Genomic DNA, 15990 nt, shown 5'->3' on the forward strand with positions numbered 1-15990 from the left:
CCGGATTTTTCTTTGTGTCCAAAAAAGATGGCTCTCTACGTCCTTGCATTGACTACCGCGGTCTTAATAAAATCACGGTTAAGAACCGCTACCCCCTACCCCTCATCTCTGAACTCTTTGATCGCCTCCAAGGTGCCCACATCTTTACCAAACTGGACTTAAGAGGTGCTTATAATCTCATCCGCATCAGAGAGGGGGATGAATGGAAAACGGCATTTAACACCAGAGATGGACACTTTGAGTATCTGGTCATGCCCTTTGGCCTGTGCAACGCCCCTGCCGTCTTCCAAGACTTTGTTAATGAAATTTTTCGTGATCTCCTATACTCCTGTGTTGTTGTATATCTGGACGATATCCTGATTTTTTCTGCCAATCTAGAAGAACACCGCCAGCATGTCCGTATGGTTCTTCAGAGACTTCGTGACAATCAACTCTATGCCAAAATAGAGAAATGTCTGTTTGAATGCCAATCTCTTCCTTTCCTAGGATACTTGGTCTCTGGCCAGGGACTACAAATGGATCCAGACAAACTCTCTGCCGTCTTAGATTGGCCACGCCCCTCCGGACTCCGTGCCATCCAACGTTTTTTGGGGTTCGCCAATTATTACAGGCAATTTATTCCACATTTTTCTACCGTTGTGGCTCCTATCGTGGCTTTAACCAAAAAAAATGCCGATCCCAAGTCTTGGCCTCCTCAAGCGGAAGACGCCTTTAAACGGCTCAAGTCTGCCTTTTCTTCGGCTCCCGTGCTCTCCAGACCTGACCCATCTAAACCCTTCCTATTGGAGGTTGATGCCTCCTCAGTGGGAGCTGGAGCTGTCCTTCTACAAAAAAATTCTTCCGGGCATGCTGTTACTTGTGGGTTTTTTTCTAGGACCTTCTCTCCGGCGGAGAGGAACTACTCCATCGGGGATCGAGAGCTTCTAGCCATTAAATTAGCACTTGAGGAATGGAGGCATCTGCTGGAGGGATCAAGATTTCCAGTTATTATTTACACCGATCACAAGAACCTCTCCTACCTCCAGTCTGCCCAACGGCTGAATCCTCGCCAGGCCAGGTGGTCTCTGTTCTTTGCCCGATTTAATTTTGAAATTCACTTTCGGCCTGCCGATAAGAACATTAGGGCCGATGCTCTCTCTCGTTCCTCAGATGCTTCTGAAGTTGAAGTCTCTCCTCAACACATCATTCCTCCTGACTGCCTGATTTCCACTTCTCCAGCCTCCATCAGGCAAACTCCTCCAGGAAAGACCTTTGTTTCTCCACGCCAACGCCTCGGAATCCTCAAATGGGGTCACTCCTCCCATCTCGCAGGTCATGCGGGCATCAAGAAATCTGTGCAACTCATCTCTCGCTTCTATTGGTGGCCGACTCTAGAGACAGATGTGGTGGACTTTGTGCGAGCCTGCACTATCTGTGCCCGGGATAAAACTCCTCGCCAGAAGCCCGCTGGTTTTCTTCATCCTCTGCCTATCCCCGAACAGCCTTGGTCTCTGATTGGTATGGATTTTATTACTGACTTACCCCCATCCCGTGGCAACACTGTTATTTGGGTGGTCGTTGATCGATTCTCCAAAATGGACAAGTAGAAAGAATCAACCAGGTCTTGGGTGATTATTTACGACATTTTGTTTCCTCCCGCCAGGATGACTGGGCAGATCTTCTACCTTGGGCCGAATTCTCGTATAATTTCAGAGTCTCTGAATCTTCCTCCAAATCCCCATTTTTCGTGGTGTACGGCCGTCACCCTCTTCCCCCCCTCCCTACCCCCTTGCCCTCTGGTTTGCCCGCTGTGGATGAAATTTCTCGTGATCTTTCCATCATATGGAGAGAGACCCAAAATTCTCTCTTACAGGCTTCATCACGCATGAAGAAGTTCGCGGATAAGAAAAGAAGAGCTCCTCCCATTTTTTCCCCTGGAGACAAGGTATGGCTCTCCGCTAAATATGTCCGCTTCCGTGTCCCTAGCTATAAGTTGGGACCACGCTATCTTGGTCCTTTCAAAATTTTGTGCCAGATTAATCCTGTCTCTTACAAACTTCTTCTTCCTCCTTCTCTTCGTATTCCTAATGCCTTTCACGTTTCTCTTCTTAAACCACTTATCATTAACCGTTTCTCTCCCAAATCTGTTCCTCCCACTCCTGTTTCCGGCTCCTCGGACATCTTCTCCGTCAAAGAGATTTTGGCGTCTAAAAAGGTCAGAGGGAAAACCTTTTTTTTAGTGGATTGGGAGGGTTGTGGTTCAGAAGAGAGATCCTGGGAACCTGAGGACAATATCCTAGACAAAAGTCTGCTCCTCAGGTTCTCAGGCTCTAAGAAGAGGGGGAGACCCAAGGGGGGGGGTACTGTTACGCCGAGCGCTCCGGGTCCCCGCTCCCTATATCACCTCACTTCCCCTGCACTTCCTTGCCGGATCTTGTTGCCATCGTGCCAGTGAAAGCGTTTCCTTGTGTGTTCCTAGCCTGTGTTCCAGACCTCCTGCCGTTGCCCCTGACTACGATCCTTGCTGCCTGCCCCGACCTTCTGCTACGTCCGACCTTGCTTCTGTCTACTCCCTTGTACCGCGCCTATCTTCAGCAGCCAGAGAGGTTGAGCCGTTGCTAGTGGATACGACCTGGTCACTACCGCCGCAGCAAGACCATCCCGCTTTGCGGCGGGCTCTGGTGAAAACCAGTAGTGACTTAGAACCGATCCACTAGCACGGTCCACGCCAATCCCTCTCTGGCATAGAGGATCCACTACCTGCCAGCCGGCATCGTGACAGAGCACTTAACAACCTTAACTTCAGAAGCTCATAAGTACTGAAAGGATTAGGATTTTTTTTATAGAAGTAATTTACAAATCTGTTTAAGTTTCTGGAGCCAGTTGATATATAATTTTTTTTTTTTTCCTGGATAACCCCTTATAATGTGGAGTTCAATCAGGTAAAACAGATAATAAAGTAATACTTACCTCTACTCTTTACCTATCCTGTTGTAAGTGATATTATCAAAGATGGAGGCCAGTTTTCTACACAAAGAGCCCTGACTCTTTCTGGTATTGTGGCTCCCAGCATGATTGATAGTGAGTTTAAAAATCCAACTGACTGTCTTCTAAAGGTTTCCACGAATGTACAGGTTCCCGATGTGTGGTTTGCAAATATGCAGAGAAATTTACAGTAATTAAAAATACAGATAATGGTTAAAAACATCCGGTGTGGAGTTTTATTAATTTTAATACCAATTTTATGTTTATCAAATTGTCTGCACTAAATGTATGCTAATATCTCAAATGTGTCTAAACATTTCCCCCTCTACCATAATGGAGTTCCCAGGAATTGAGGGAGTTAAAAAATGGAAAGTGGAAAAGTATACTGTATGTACTCTATGCATTTGGGAAATTATATGGATCACTTGACTTAATTGTATACAGCCATATGGTTTTTTGTAGATCATTTTGGTTGGTCTAAATTTGGAGCAATTTCTCCAAATGTATCAAACTTGTGCAAGCCCCATGATAAATTTCGTGCAATGGTCTAAATCTCCACAAAGTTCTATTTGTAGACCTGTTCTACACCTGACAGGAAAAGTGGTGTATCCTGGACGCTGGGCTTTTGTTCTATTGTTTTTCAGGATTCCACTGAGGTTTTTTTTTTGTCCACCAGCAAAAACGCCTGAAAAACGGTCCCAGCTTTTCCTGCATTTTGGTAATTTTTCTTGGGGGAGATTTATCAAAAACTGTACAGAGGAAGAGTAGTGCAGTTGCCCATGGCAACCAATCAGATTGCTTCTTTACAAAAATGAAAGGAGCAATCTGATAGGTTGCTATGGGCAACTGCACCACTCTTCCTCTACATAGGTTTTGATTAATCTCCCCCCTTGTGTTTTTTCTTGCATTTTTGCTGATGTGCGGAAACAAACATTTTTGTACCATGTGTGCATTTTTTTCACTGTAGGTACTACTCCATGGGTCGGATGCAGAGCGCCCACCCCACAGAGTGTAAGGAGGTAAGGAGTGATGTATAGCATATACAGGGTGCAGAGCATCACTACTTACCTCCGCCCGCTGTATAGTATACAGGCGGCATAGTGTTTCCATGTATACTATACAGGAGCCCAGCAAGGAAAGAGTTAACCCACACTGCAGTTCTGAGTTAAATCTTTGTGCGCTCTCCTGTATATACAGCCATCTATAGATGACTGTATATACAGGATACAGTAGGCAGACAAGAATAATTGGAGGCTCCCTGTTACACACTGCAGTATGGGCGCACTCACCAGGTGAGATCGCAAATGATGTCCTAACCTTTTTTTTTTTCTCATTTCAGATACGTGAATGGGGAGGACTACGTCAGATTCAGTGTATTGCGATGATGACCAGCTTTTTTTTATGTCAATAAAAGGTTTAATGAGGGCTGTGTGGGGAGTGTTTTTTTTATTCATTTTTTTCAATGTGTCATGTTTTTTTTCATTGAATTTTTCAGGCTTAGTAGTGGAAGCTGTCTTGTAGACGGAATCTATTACTAAGCCGGGCTTAGCGTTAGCCACAAAAACAGCTAGCGCTAACCCCCAATTATTACCCCATTATCCACTGCCACAGGGTTGTCGGGTACCAACATGCCTGGAGTGTCAAAAATAGCGCTCCTGGCTGGGGTTATTTAGGTTGGGGAGAGCCAGTAACAATGGTCCTCGCCCACCCTGGTAACGTCAGGCTGTTGCTGTTTGGTTGGTATCTGACTGACACTGAAAATAAGGGGAACCACACACTTTTTTTTATTACAAAAAAAACAACACATAGGGTTCCCCATATTTTCAGTGTCTGTCAGACACCAACCAATCAGCAACAGCCTGACATTTCCAGGATGGGCGAGGACCATTGTTACTGGCCCTCCCCAGCCTAAATAACCCCAGCCTGTTACCGCCTAGGCCAAGGAGCACTATTTTTGATGCTCCGGGCCTGTTGGTACCGGCTCTTCCCGTCACCCCTGTGGCGGTGAGTACCGGGGTAATAATTGGGGGTTAGCGCTAGCTGTTTTTGGGGCTAGCGCTAAGCCCATCTTAGCAATAGATTCCGTCTACAAGACGGCTTCCACTACTAAGCCTGAAATTTCAATTATAAAAACACAACACATGAAATAAAAAATGTATTAAAAAAACACTCCCCCACAGCCCTCGTTAACCCTTTTATTGACATTAAAAAATGCTAGTCATCGTCACACTCCACCGAATCTCAGGTAGTCCTCTGCATTCACTTATCTGAAATGACAAGAAAATAAAAACACGAAAAATGGGTCAGTACATTTTTAGCGCTCTCCCCTGGGGAGAGCGCACATAATGCAGTGTGTTCCTAAAGAGGGAGCCTCCAATTGTTGCTAAACTACAACTCCCATTATGGGGGATGTAGGTAAACAACAGCTGGAGTCTCCCTGTTTGGGAACACACTGCCAAAAAGGCTATGTTCCCATTATGCAAAATGCATAATGAGAACAGAGCCATACTTACCACCCTGGCTTCAGGCCTGGACTGGGAAGCTCCGCCCCCTAATTATGTCATTACTAGGGGGCAGAGGCGGAGAAGTTGCAAGGGGTCTCAAGAGTGAGACCCCTGAGATCTGTCAGTCTGCCCTTGGACTACTACTCCCATCATGGGAAATGTTGTGTCCCATGATGGGAGTAGTTGTAGTACCACAGTGCTGAGGGATGGCTCTTACACATCCCCCAGCTGCAAAACTGTATTGTGACTGTTAGGACTACTACTCCCATCATGGACAGACTCTCCTTGGGCTGAAGGACAGATCGCAGCAGGTCATTCTCCAGAGACCCGCTGCGATCTGCATTTATTAACTTAAAAAGCCGGCGGCAACACTGCACTCCCCGCCGCCTCCTGTATACAGATGTCAAGATTCATAATCCCCGCTGCCGGGAGAACGGAGCTCTGATTGGTGGAAAGCTATTCACCACTATACACCAATCAGAGCTCCTGTCTTCTGGCGTGGATTATGAACTGTGACAGGTCTATACAGGGGAGCAAGTGGAGCCGCTTCTACAGTATATAATTGTTATGTGTATTTCCCCACCACAGACTAATAGTGACCCCCTGTAAAGTGAGCGCTGGGACCGCTGTGTGATTGTCACACAGGTCCCCAGCGCAAGTGTCCGGCCCCACTGACCTTTACATGTTATAAATCTTTATGATACATACTGCCCGTCCTCCTCTTCATTCTTCTGATACTGGAGACGCGCGGCTTCTGCTTTCACTATAGTCAGAGCTCCCCCTGCCGTTGTCTGGCACCAGCCCTGTGCAGTGTGGAGGCCGGGAGGGAGCGCTCTGTCTATAGACTATGATACAGAAGCCGCTTGTCTCCGGCATCAGAAGAATGAAGAGGAGGACGGGCACTGTGTATCATGAAGATTTACAACATGTAAAGGTCAGTGGGGCCGGACACTTGTGCTGGGGACCTGTCAATCACACAGCGGTCCCAGCGCTCACTATAGAAGGGGTCAGTATTAGTCTCGGGGAGGGTACAGTACACATAACAATTATATACTGTAGAAGCGGCTCCACTCGCTCTCCTGTATAGACCTGTCACAATTCATAATCCCCACCAGAAGACAGGAGCTCTGATTGGTGTATAGTGGTGAATAGCTTTCCACCAATCAGAGCTCCTGTCTCCCGGCGGCGGGGATTATGAATCATGACATTTGCATTCGGGAGCTGGCGGCAGCGCAGTGGAGCCGCATGTACCGCCGGCTTTTTAAGTTAATAAATGCAGATTGCAGCGGGTCTCTGGAGAATGACCTGCTGCAATCTGTCCTTCAGCCCCAGGACTACAACTCCCATCATGGACAGAGTCTGTCCATGATGGGAGTAGTAGTCCTAACAGTCACAATAGAGTCCCGCAGATGGGGGATGTGCATCTCTCAGCGCTGTGGTACTACAACTACTCCCATTATGGGACAGATTCTGTCCCATGATGGGAGTAGTTGTAGTACTGCAGTGCTGAGAGACGGCTTCTGCATCCCCCACCTGCATCTTCCACCGTCTGCCATTTTCTATGAGTCCTTGCTAGCACTCTTAGGTTAGACTACTTTTCTTGCAAAGAAAGCACAATTGGGCAAAAAAAATCTACTTTTTTTTGCGCAATTGATACATACCAGTCCACTGGATTAGGTGGTGTACAGTAGACCAAACTGGTGACAACTTTAGAAAACTGTCCACCAAAAAAAACGCAGCTCTATGCAAAAAAAGCGCAATTGTGCAAAATTTGTAGACATGAAAAATGGTCTAAATGCAATGATACATCTCCCCCTTTGTTTTTTTTACCCACTATTTGTTTTATCATTGATTTTTGTATGTCAGTTTTTTTTTTTTACAGTAAGATTATGCACAGGTATGCATTGTAGTCCCCTATCGGTATGGGATTTCTCTTTAGTATATAAAGGTGTTGAACAAGGTATCACACATGCATTAGAAGTGGATGTGGGGATCTTTTCCTGTGTTTTCTTAAATTTTTGTATGTCTTTGTGCCTTCCTGCCATCTCATTTGGACTTTTAATGAATTTCAAATTTTTTCATGTTTTCTCTACCAGTGCTGGCTTTTCTACAAGTATTTTTTCTATTGACGTCTGATGTTTTCTATGCATATCCCAGGTGAGCTGAGAAACCCTTTTTTATATTTTTGTTTAGTAGTTTTTTTTTTTTTTTTTTTTAACAGTGAGCTTTGCAGCCTACTCTTCCTCTCAAAAAAATATTTATTATAATTAGTTCTTAAGTTTTTTAAGCTGTCAAAAAAAAAAAAAAAAAAAATTGGCTGCATTTTGGTAAATTCATCCAGAAAAATTGAAAACATTATTTGGCAACCCTGCATGTGTGTGTTGGGTCTTATGAGAGATGCCAAATTTTGTTCTTTCATTTAGCCCTTGGAGAGCATAACAAAGAGCTAATCTGTGGGCTATAACACTTTTATTCCATTCATACTAGAAAACTGTATAATTTCCTGCTCTATAAATACAATTAAAAGAAATAAAACAAGGACAAAGCCTTAAAGAACATGTTAACATTTAGCAATCCACAGTAACACTTGTTTCTGAAATGTTTGTGTCCGACCTGTCATGTTCACATGAATACTGGCATTTTTCTATAAGAACACATAGTACATCTACCGCATAGAGTTCTCGCTGGTGTTATGTATATATAGGTAACAGAATATTTAACTCTGACAGTTTCTACTTGTACTTTTAATCTATGCATAGTCTATAAGGTCAAACATGCAAAAATCTTGAAATGACATAACAGTGAAATAATTTACATAATTTAACAAACCTTATAAATCCATGTTTTATTTTACTGTATACCTATAAAACAAAACAGATCTTGTGTTGGATGGGATCAATTGTCTATCTATCTATCTATCTATCTGCCACTATCCTAAAAAATCACTACAAAAGGATAGAAAAAAACAGCAACCACAAGTTAAGTGTATATTTTATTTTATTACAGAAGGCAGTTAACCAATATAGACTTAAATATTGAAATTGACAAATTCAAAAAAGAATACAGATCAAACCATTTCTGTATACCGAAAATTCTAGTAGCGATTTGTGGCTATGAAGTCTTTGATTTTTCTCCCTCATCTTCCAAGTGGCATTTTTTTTTTCCATTCAATTCAATTTGTTTCTTTTGGAATGAGTTTTATTTTTATTTATCACTTAAGGTACTGTATTTTTTTGGTGGGGGGGTAGGGGTTAGTCTTCATGGAACTGAACGTACAGTATAAATGGCAGATGTGTTTGCCACTTTGTTTGTGGGGCACAGTATGATCACAGAGATACCAAATGTACTCTGTTTTAATTTAATAATGACTTAGTATTTTTAATAAACCACAAAATCCTATTATGGATGTGCACACATAGACATAAAAGGGAGCTTGAACCTGCAAAATCACAGTTTTGCACAAATTAGGCAGAGTGCAAACATATGAATGTTGTCCTATAGCTGTTTGGGCTGCATAGAGCCCATAGAGCAGCACAAACTCTCTTACAGGACCTTTAAGGACCTTTCAGGACATCATCAGGTGCTAAAAAGGTCCCACATAAGTGCACAGAGGGGAATTGAAAATATGTGAGGGGAGGGGGGGTCTTAGGAAGCAGTATATAGGCGGATTGGGAGCAGAATATGTGTGTGTGAGAAAGGAGGGAGTATATATAAGTTGGAATCTATACGTAGCAGTATAAAGGGGCTATAGGGAACACTATATAGGGAGGCAGTGTGTGGAGGAGGGCACAGCAGATTTTGACCTTGAGGACACATTTTAGTTTTTTCTACTTTTTTTTTTTTATAAGAGCCAAAACTTGTATTTTTCCATCTTCACACCCATAAGATTGCTTGTTTTTATGGGGACCAATTGAAATTTGCAATTACATCTTTCATTTTACAATTAAATGGATGGAGTAGCCATACAAATTGTGTTAGTGGGGGAAAATGAAAAAAAAAAAAAAAAAAAATGCAATTTTGCCACTTTTGGGGGGTTTAGTTTTTATGCAGTGCACTTTACAGTAAAACATATTCTTTTTATTTTCTGGGCCAATATGATTAAAACAATACCCACGGTTATGTTTTTTTTTTTTTATTATTATTGTACTACTTAAAAAAAAACCTCAAACTTTCCAGACAAAGTAAGTATGTTTAAATTGCCCTATTCTGACCCCTATACCTTCCTAATTTTTACTTATACGAGGATGTAAGAGGGGTAATTTTTTGCTTTGTAAGCTGTACCATTTTATTTATTTCTTAACCACTTTTTATTAATTCCTTCTGACATATGATGAGACCAAAAATGTATTAACATAGTACTGATCAGTACGGTCGCCAGAGGCGTAACTTGCAGCTTCTGGGCCCCGATCCAAAATCTGCAAGAGGGCTCCATGTTTCAATTAAAATACTGGTCTCTTAATGGAGAGATATGCTTTGAGGCCCCCTTAGGCACCTATGCTGTATCAGGTTAACACACTCAAAATAACTATTGCTACATCTGTACATATTGTGCATATTGTATATTTCCCATGCATCAATTCCTATACCTCTAACAACATATCATTTTCTTAAAGGTGCTCCTCAATTCTGGACTTCGAAATGCATAAATAAAAGGATCAATCACTGAATTGCACAATATAAGTGTACAATTTACATACAGAGTTGACATATAGCAAGCACAATAAGGATTTTGAGGGCAAAATATAAATAAGAAGAGATGAAGAATAAATGGAAACCAACAACAAATAAAAACACCCAACAAAATGGTTAACGTAATAGCACCTTTCATATTTGTCTTTTGCTGCACATTATTCCATTGACCAGAGAGTGAAGAGATTTTCCTTGCATGTGACTGTGCTAGGAGGAACATATGGATGTAAAGACATAGTATAAAGACTAAGAGCAAGAAAAATAAAGAAGTAAAGCACATAACCGTAATAGTATAATCAAAGAAGATAACTATAACAATTCCACAACCACCACCCAATAGCCATATGGCAGCCAAGATGATCCAAGCTCTCCTGATAGTCATTATGTTGTGATATCGAAGGGCATAGAAGATGGTAATATATCTGTCTGTGGCAATAGCAGACAGACTGAAAATTGATCCAAGTAACGACAATACGAAGAACCAATCCATAATATCATCCATCTTTTTCTCAATTTTACCTTTTTTTTGAAGATGACCATGGTTAGCCAATATCATCATAATGCTCTCCAGAATTTTATATAGACTTCCTAGAATGTCAGAAAATGACAAACTACAAATGAAAAAGTACATGGGTAAATGGAGTTTTTTGTTTTTGATGACAGCAGTGAAAACAAGAACATTTTCCAATACACCTAGAATTGATATAGCGAAGAAGATTTCCTCTGGGACGTTGATAGTTAAGCACTGAGTATAATTTGAAGGCACTAAAGTACCATTTGCATAACCAATATTTTCCTTCATCATTTCTGTAGCTCTCTCCATCGTCAGATGTTGATGATTTACGTTAATGTTTTTCAATGTACTTCCACTGTACTGCAATACAATACAAATGTATATATTTAGTACATTGTTTTATATTCTACATAATCTTCAAGGACAAGGTCAGAAGGATTTTAGATTAAAAGCACAGAATATTCATTTAAATAAGGCTGAACTGCAATATGATTTCTCCTTTACAGTGATGTTCTTGGCTACCTGCTGTACAGGGTACTGCAACACAACCTATTGGCTTGATCAAAGCTGTGTTGGTTTTCCCTGCATAGCCGCTGTCCGGGAATGCTTGGCAGAAGAATTGCCTGGGAGACATTTGTTTAAGAGGGGTCCCAGAAATCATACCTCTACAGATCATAATGGTAGAGAATATCCGAACAATATGCCATCATGTTAAAATATGCATGTATAAGGGATAAATGAGTAGCATATGTAGCAATGTAATGATAGACTTTTTTCCAAAATGTTTCCAGAATTTTTTCTATATGACAATATTATATGACAAACCTATAGAAACCTGTTAGGACTTTTTCAGCATATGTCTAAATATTATACTCAGACCTGAAGAGGTTAAAGGATTTTTCTGGCCTAAAACTATTGATGGCCTATTTGCTGATTATGGTCATCATTAGTCGATCAGTGAGTTGCCAACACCCTGAACCCTGCCAATCATTCGCATATCTCATTTCTAACACCTAGAGAAAAAAAAAAAGGATATGTTAAAAACGTAATGTGTAAACAAAGTCTTCCAGAACTTTGTTTTCTCTCTTTTTTTTTTTTTTTTTATAAACTGGCCACAAGAGGTGTGGGGGTAAATTTATTTTAATAAACATATTTTACTGGTGTTTTTTTTTATCACTTTACAGAAAGATGGCATGCATTACTAAGCTAGGGCTTAACAATAGCTCGTAAAATTGCTAGATATACCAGTACTGTCAGGTACAGAACAGCAAAAAAATATGCTCCATGACTCGGTGGCAGCAAGCTTCCTTTATTCAGACTGGGAATGGCCAAAAAAATTATGATCACTTAATTGGTAGTTGCAGAGTTATGCCAGGCTGCTGCTGCATCTTGTTTTGTATCTTTTCTATGTATCCTACTGGCCAATCTATTAATTCTGTAAATATTAGCTTAGTTTGGTAAATATTTATATTCCTTGGAATTTGCTAAATACTCCATTTAGCTCCTTAAAATAGAAAAAAATTTGGCTGTAAAAAAGCCAAAAATGAACAAAATAGCTTACCAACGCAAATTTCAGTTTTCACTTTGCAGTGGTCAGGGATTTATCAAGTGCGAAAGTTGCACAAAAAGTCGCAACCGCCTCCAAAGCAGCGTAAATATAAGCAAGCCTGGAGCTGGCTTACAAAAATGCTTTGGAGAGCAGGATTTCATATTTCCTGCTGGGAGGTGAAACCACAGCTCCAGCGGGAAATATGAAATTACATCTGTACAAAGGAGCCCGGGCCGGCATCACTGTGCAGCCGCCCGGGCTCTGTTTTACCCCACCCCCACCCCACGGTCATCTACTGCCGACTCCCCCCTCCCCTCATCTCCCCCTGGTCATCTCTCCCCCACCCCCACACATTCATCTCCCCCCCTGCCTGGCCATCTCCTGCAACTCCCCCTCACTTGTCTTTCCTCCGCCACTGGTCCCCCCCAGCTCGTCTCCCCTCTGCCCGGTAATCTCCCACAACCCCCGCTTATCTTTCTTCCGCTGCTTATCTTTCTGCCGCTGCTTATTTTTCATCTTTCCTCAGCCGCTGGTCAGCTTCATCTTGCCACCTGTATATCTCCCACCCCGCCGCTCGGTGTTATAGAACTACAACTCCCAGCATGTTCTTTCAGTGAGGACATGCTGGGAGTTGTAGTTGCAGAGGTGAGCGGGCCGGTGGTAGATGCAGGCCGGCCAGCTCCCCGGAATATGAAACTACAGTGTAATCTCATATTTACCTGTCTGAGCTGTGATTGGCCAAGACTGACCAGTCAATCACAGCTCAGACCGGGAAGTATGAGATTACACAGTAGTTTCATATTCCGAGGAGCCGACCGGCCTGCATTTACCACCGACGCGCTCACCGCTGCAACTAGAACTCCCAGCATGTCCTCACTGAAAGGACATGCTGGGAGTTGTAGTCATTTAACAGCAAGTGGCTGGGTGGGAGATGGATAGGCGGCAAGATGAATCTGACCAGCGGAGGAGGAAAGATAAGCGACGGAGGAAAGATAAGCGGTGCGTTGCGGGAGATTACCAGCCAGGGTAGAGACGAGCTGGAGGGTTGGGGGAGACTAGCTGGAGGGTGGGGGGAGATGAGCTGGAGGGGGTGGAGACGAGCTGGAGGGGGTGGAGATGAGCTGGAGGGGAGGGATGAGCTGGAGGGGGCTAGATGAGCTGGAGGGTGGATGAGCTGGGGTAGAGATGAGCTGGGGGTGGGGGAGGAGAGATGAGCTGGGGGAATGAGCTAGGGGGTGGCGGAAGATGAGCTGGTGGGCAGGGGGTGCCTCCAGCTGTTGCTAAACTACAACTCCCATTACGGGAGTAATAGTTTAGCTACAGAATGCCCCCAGCTGTTGCTAAACTACAACTCCCACCATGGGAGTTGTAGTTTAGAAACAGCAAGACTCCAGCTGTTGTTAAACTGGAGACTCACTGTTGCAAAATTACAAATGATTGGGGTTGTAGTTTAGCAACAGCTAGAGGCCCCTTGTTTGGAAACACTGGCTTATGGATGTTTTCCCAAAGAAAGGGGGCCAAAAATATACAAACCAATTTCCATGTGTTTTTTCTTCTCATTTCAGATCTGTGTGTGCAGAGGACTTCTTTGGATTTGGTAGATTACCTTGATGACCAGTGTTTTTTTTTGTTTGTTTTTTGTTAAATATTAATAAAATGGCTAACAAGGGCTTTTGGGGGAGTGTTTTTTGGAATAAAAGTTTTTAAAAAGTGTTGTTTTTTTATTTCCTTTACGGGCTTAGTAGTGGAAGTCGTCTTAAAGGTGGAGTCCATTACTAAGCTGGGGCTTAGTGTTATCCCCAATTATTACCTTGGTACCCAATGCCACAAGGGTGACGGGAAGAGCCAGTATCAACAGGCCCTGGAGCATCAAAAATGGTGCTCCTGTGCCTAGGCAGTAACAGTCTAGCATTATTTAGGTTGGGGAGGGCCAGTAGCAATGGTCCTTGCCCACCCTGGTAACGTCAGGTTGTTGCTGCTTGTTTGGTATCTGGCTGATACTGAAAATACAGGGAACCCTATGCATTTTTTGTTCTTTAAAAAAAGCAACGGAACCCCCGCAAACAGACATCTTATCCCTTATCCTTAGATAGGGGATAAGATGTCTAGGGGTGGAGTACCCCTTTAATGTTAAGTGTGTCTGGAAGAGTTCATCTTGATTTTGTAAAAATAGGGGTATTCTAACTCTGTCCAGCCCATTTACAAATCAAACTGAGAACATTTTATATTGTACCTCATGTAAATAACAATCTTTACATTTTGCTTTGGAGACTGGCTGCATGTAATTTGTGCAATGCTGCTTGGGGAAGAAAGTGTAAAGTATTCAGTGCATGGACTGTTTGATAAATTGTAAGTTCAGCACAATATATGCATAGGGAACTATACGTTTAACAAACAATTTGCCAAAAAAAAAGGCAACATAGTCCCTTACACCGTGGCTATATTAAAAACAGTTTTGACCACAACAAAATCACAAGAGAAATACACAGCATTTTAATTATAAGGCCCTACCCTTAGAGGCTTGAATAAAAGGGGAACCACCAATAAATATTCATCAGCAGCTGTTTTGTATGCATACATACAAAAGGCAAAATTCAGAGCAGATGCAGCATTAGTTACTGAAAGAAAATCACAGTCACATAGTGCAGAATATGTTCATTGTTTGATTATATATAACTTTTTCCAAGAAGAGAGAAAAACTGCATTTTCGTGACAGACACTCTTTAACCTCTTAGTGCATACCTAAGACAGATGAACTTTCCTAAAAATCACATGTTTAGGATTCAATGTATTGGAGAAGGTTAAATTGACAAAGTCCTTTTATAACTTAAAGGGGTTATGAAAAATGAGGAAAATTAGAAGTCCACCTCCCTCTTGTCTTGGAAGTATAACATCTGAGACAGGGGAATGGATACCGCATCAGAATCATTGTGACTACCTAAGGCTAGCTGATGATGCTACAAAGTCAGAAACATCATGTTGCTATAGTCTAACTCCTGTTTGGGTGCATTAGCCCACATCAGATGCTCGCAGTACCCATCCCCCTGTCCCAAAAACAATGGTGTAACTATAGGGGTCTCAGTGGTCGCAATAATAAATGTACCCAATAGTCTGGGGGTCCAAGGTCCCCTTAGCGCATAAGACATATAACACATAGGCCAGTAAAATGGTCTACCAATAAAAATAAAAAAACAATATAGAAAAAAATGTGGAATCTGAGCTTTTACCAGGAAAATATCTTTAATAAAAAAAATATGTTAAAATTACCTTCATATATTTTGTTGTATACCAATATAAGTTGAAATTTACCCTGTAAAAAAACAAGACACAATACATAAGAATGTATTCAGGCCAATCTAAATAGAAGAGATGCGCAAAAAAACAGATAGGAATTTATCTCTGACTCACAGGAAGAAGAGTTAGCATAGAAACTTATCAGAATGCAAAACAGAAATAGCCCAGAAAAACGATAAATCTTTGTTTTGCTATTATTTCAGTAACTTAAGGAGTCATTTTTTATATCTTACTTCTCTTTGAGACCTAGAGAATATCTTGCTATTTTGTCTTCTTTATAATACTTAAAGCGTACCCGTCAGATCCAACAAAAATGTTTTTCAATATATCACTCAGTACCTCATCCTGATCATGTACATCTAATTTTTATGTTTCTAGCACCTTTATTTATTTTTTTATTACACTTTTAATTTAGCTCACTAGTCTGAATTCCTCTCAAAGGGAGGGGGTGTGGCCTCACTGTGCACGTCTCCGCC

General features: G+C 41.9%; 1 protein-coding gene across 1 annotated transcript; it reads right to left on the reverse strand.

Annotated features, from left to right (window-relative positions):
- Positions 1–10056: 10056 nt before the first annotated feature.
- Positions 10057–15513, reverse strand: MC2R (melanocortin 2 receptor). The gene is made up of 2 exons (XM_056518509.1): positions 15488–15513; positions 10057–11031 (listed from the first exon to the last, which is right to left on the reverse strand). The coding sequence occupies exons 1-2, from the start codon at positions 15491–15493 to the stop codon at positions 10057–10059; spliced, it is 981 nt and encodes a 326-aa protein (XP_056374484.1). The 5' UTR covers positions 15494–15513.
- Positions 15514–15990: the final 477 nt, after the last annotated feature.

Source organism: Hyla sarda, chromosome 5 (assembly GCF_029499605.1).
Source record: "Hyla sarda isolate aHylSar1 chromosome 5, aHylSar1.hap1, whole genome shotgun sequence".
In the NCBI taxonomy this organism is placed as follows: Eukaryota; Metazoa; Chordata; class Amphibia; order Anura; family Hylidae; genus Hyla; species Hyla sarda.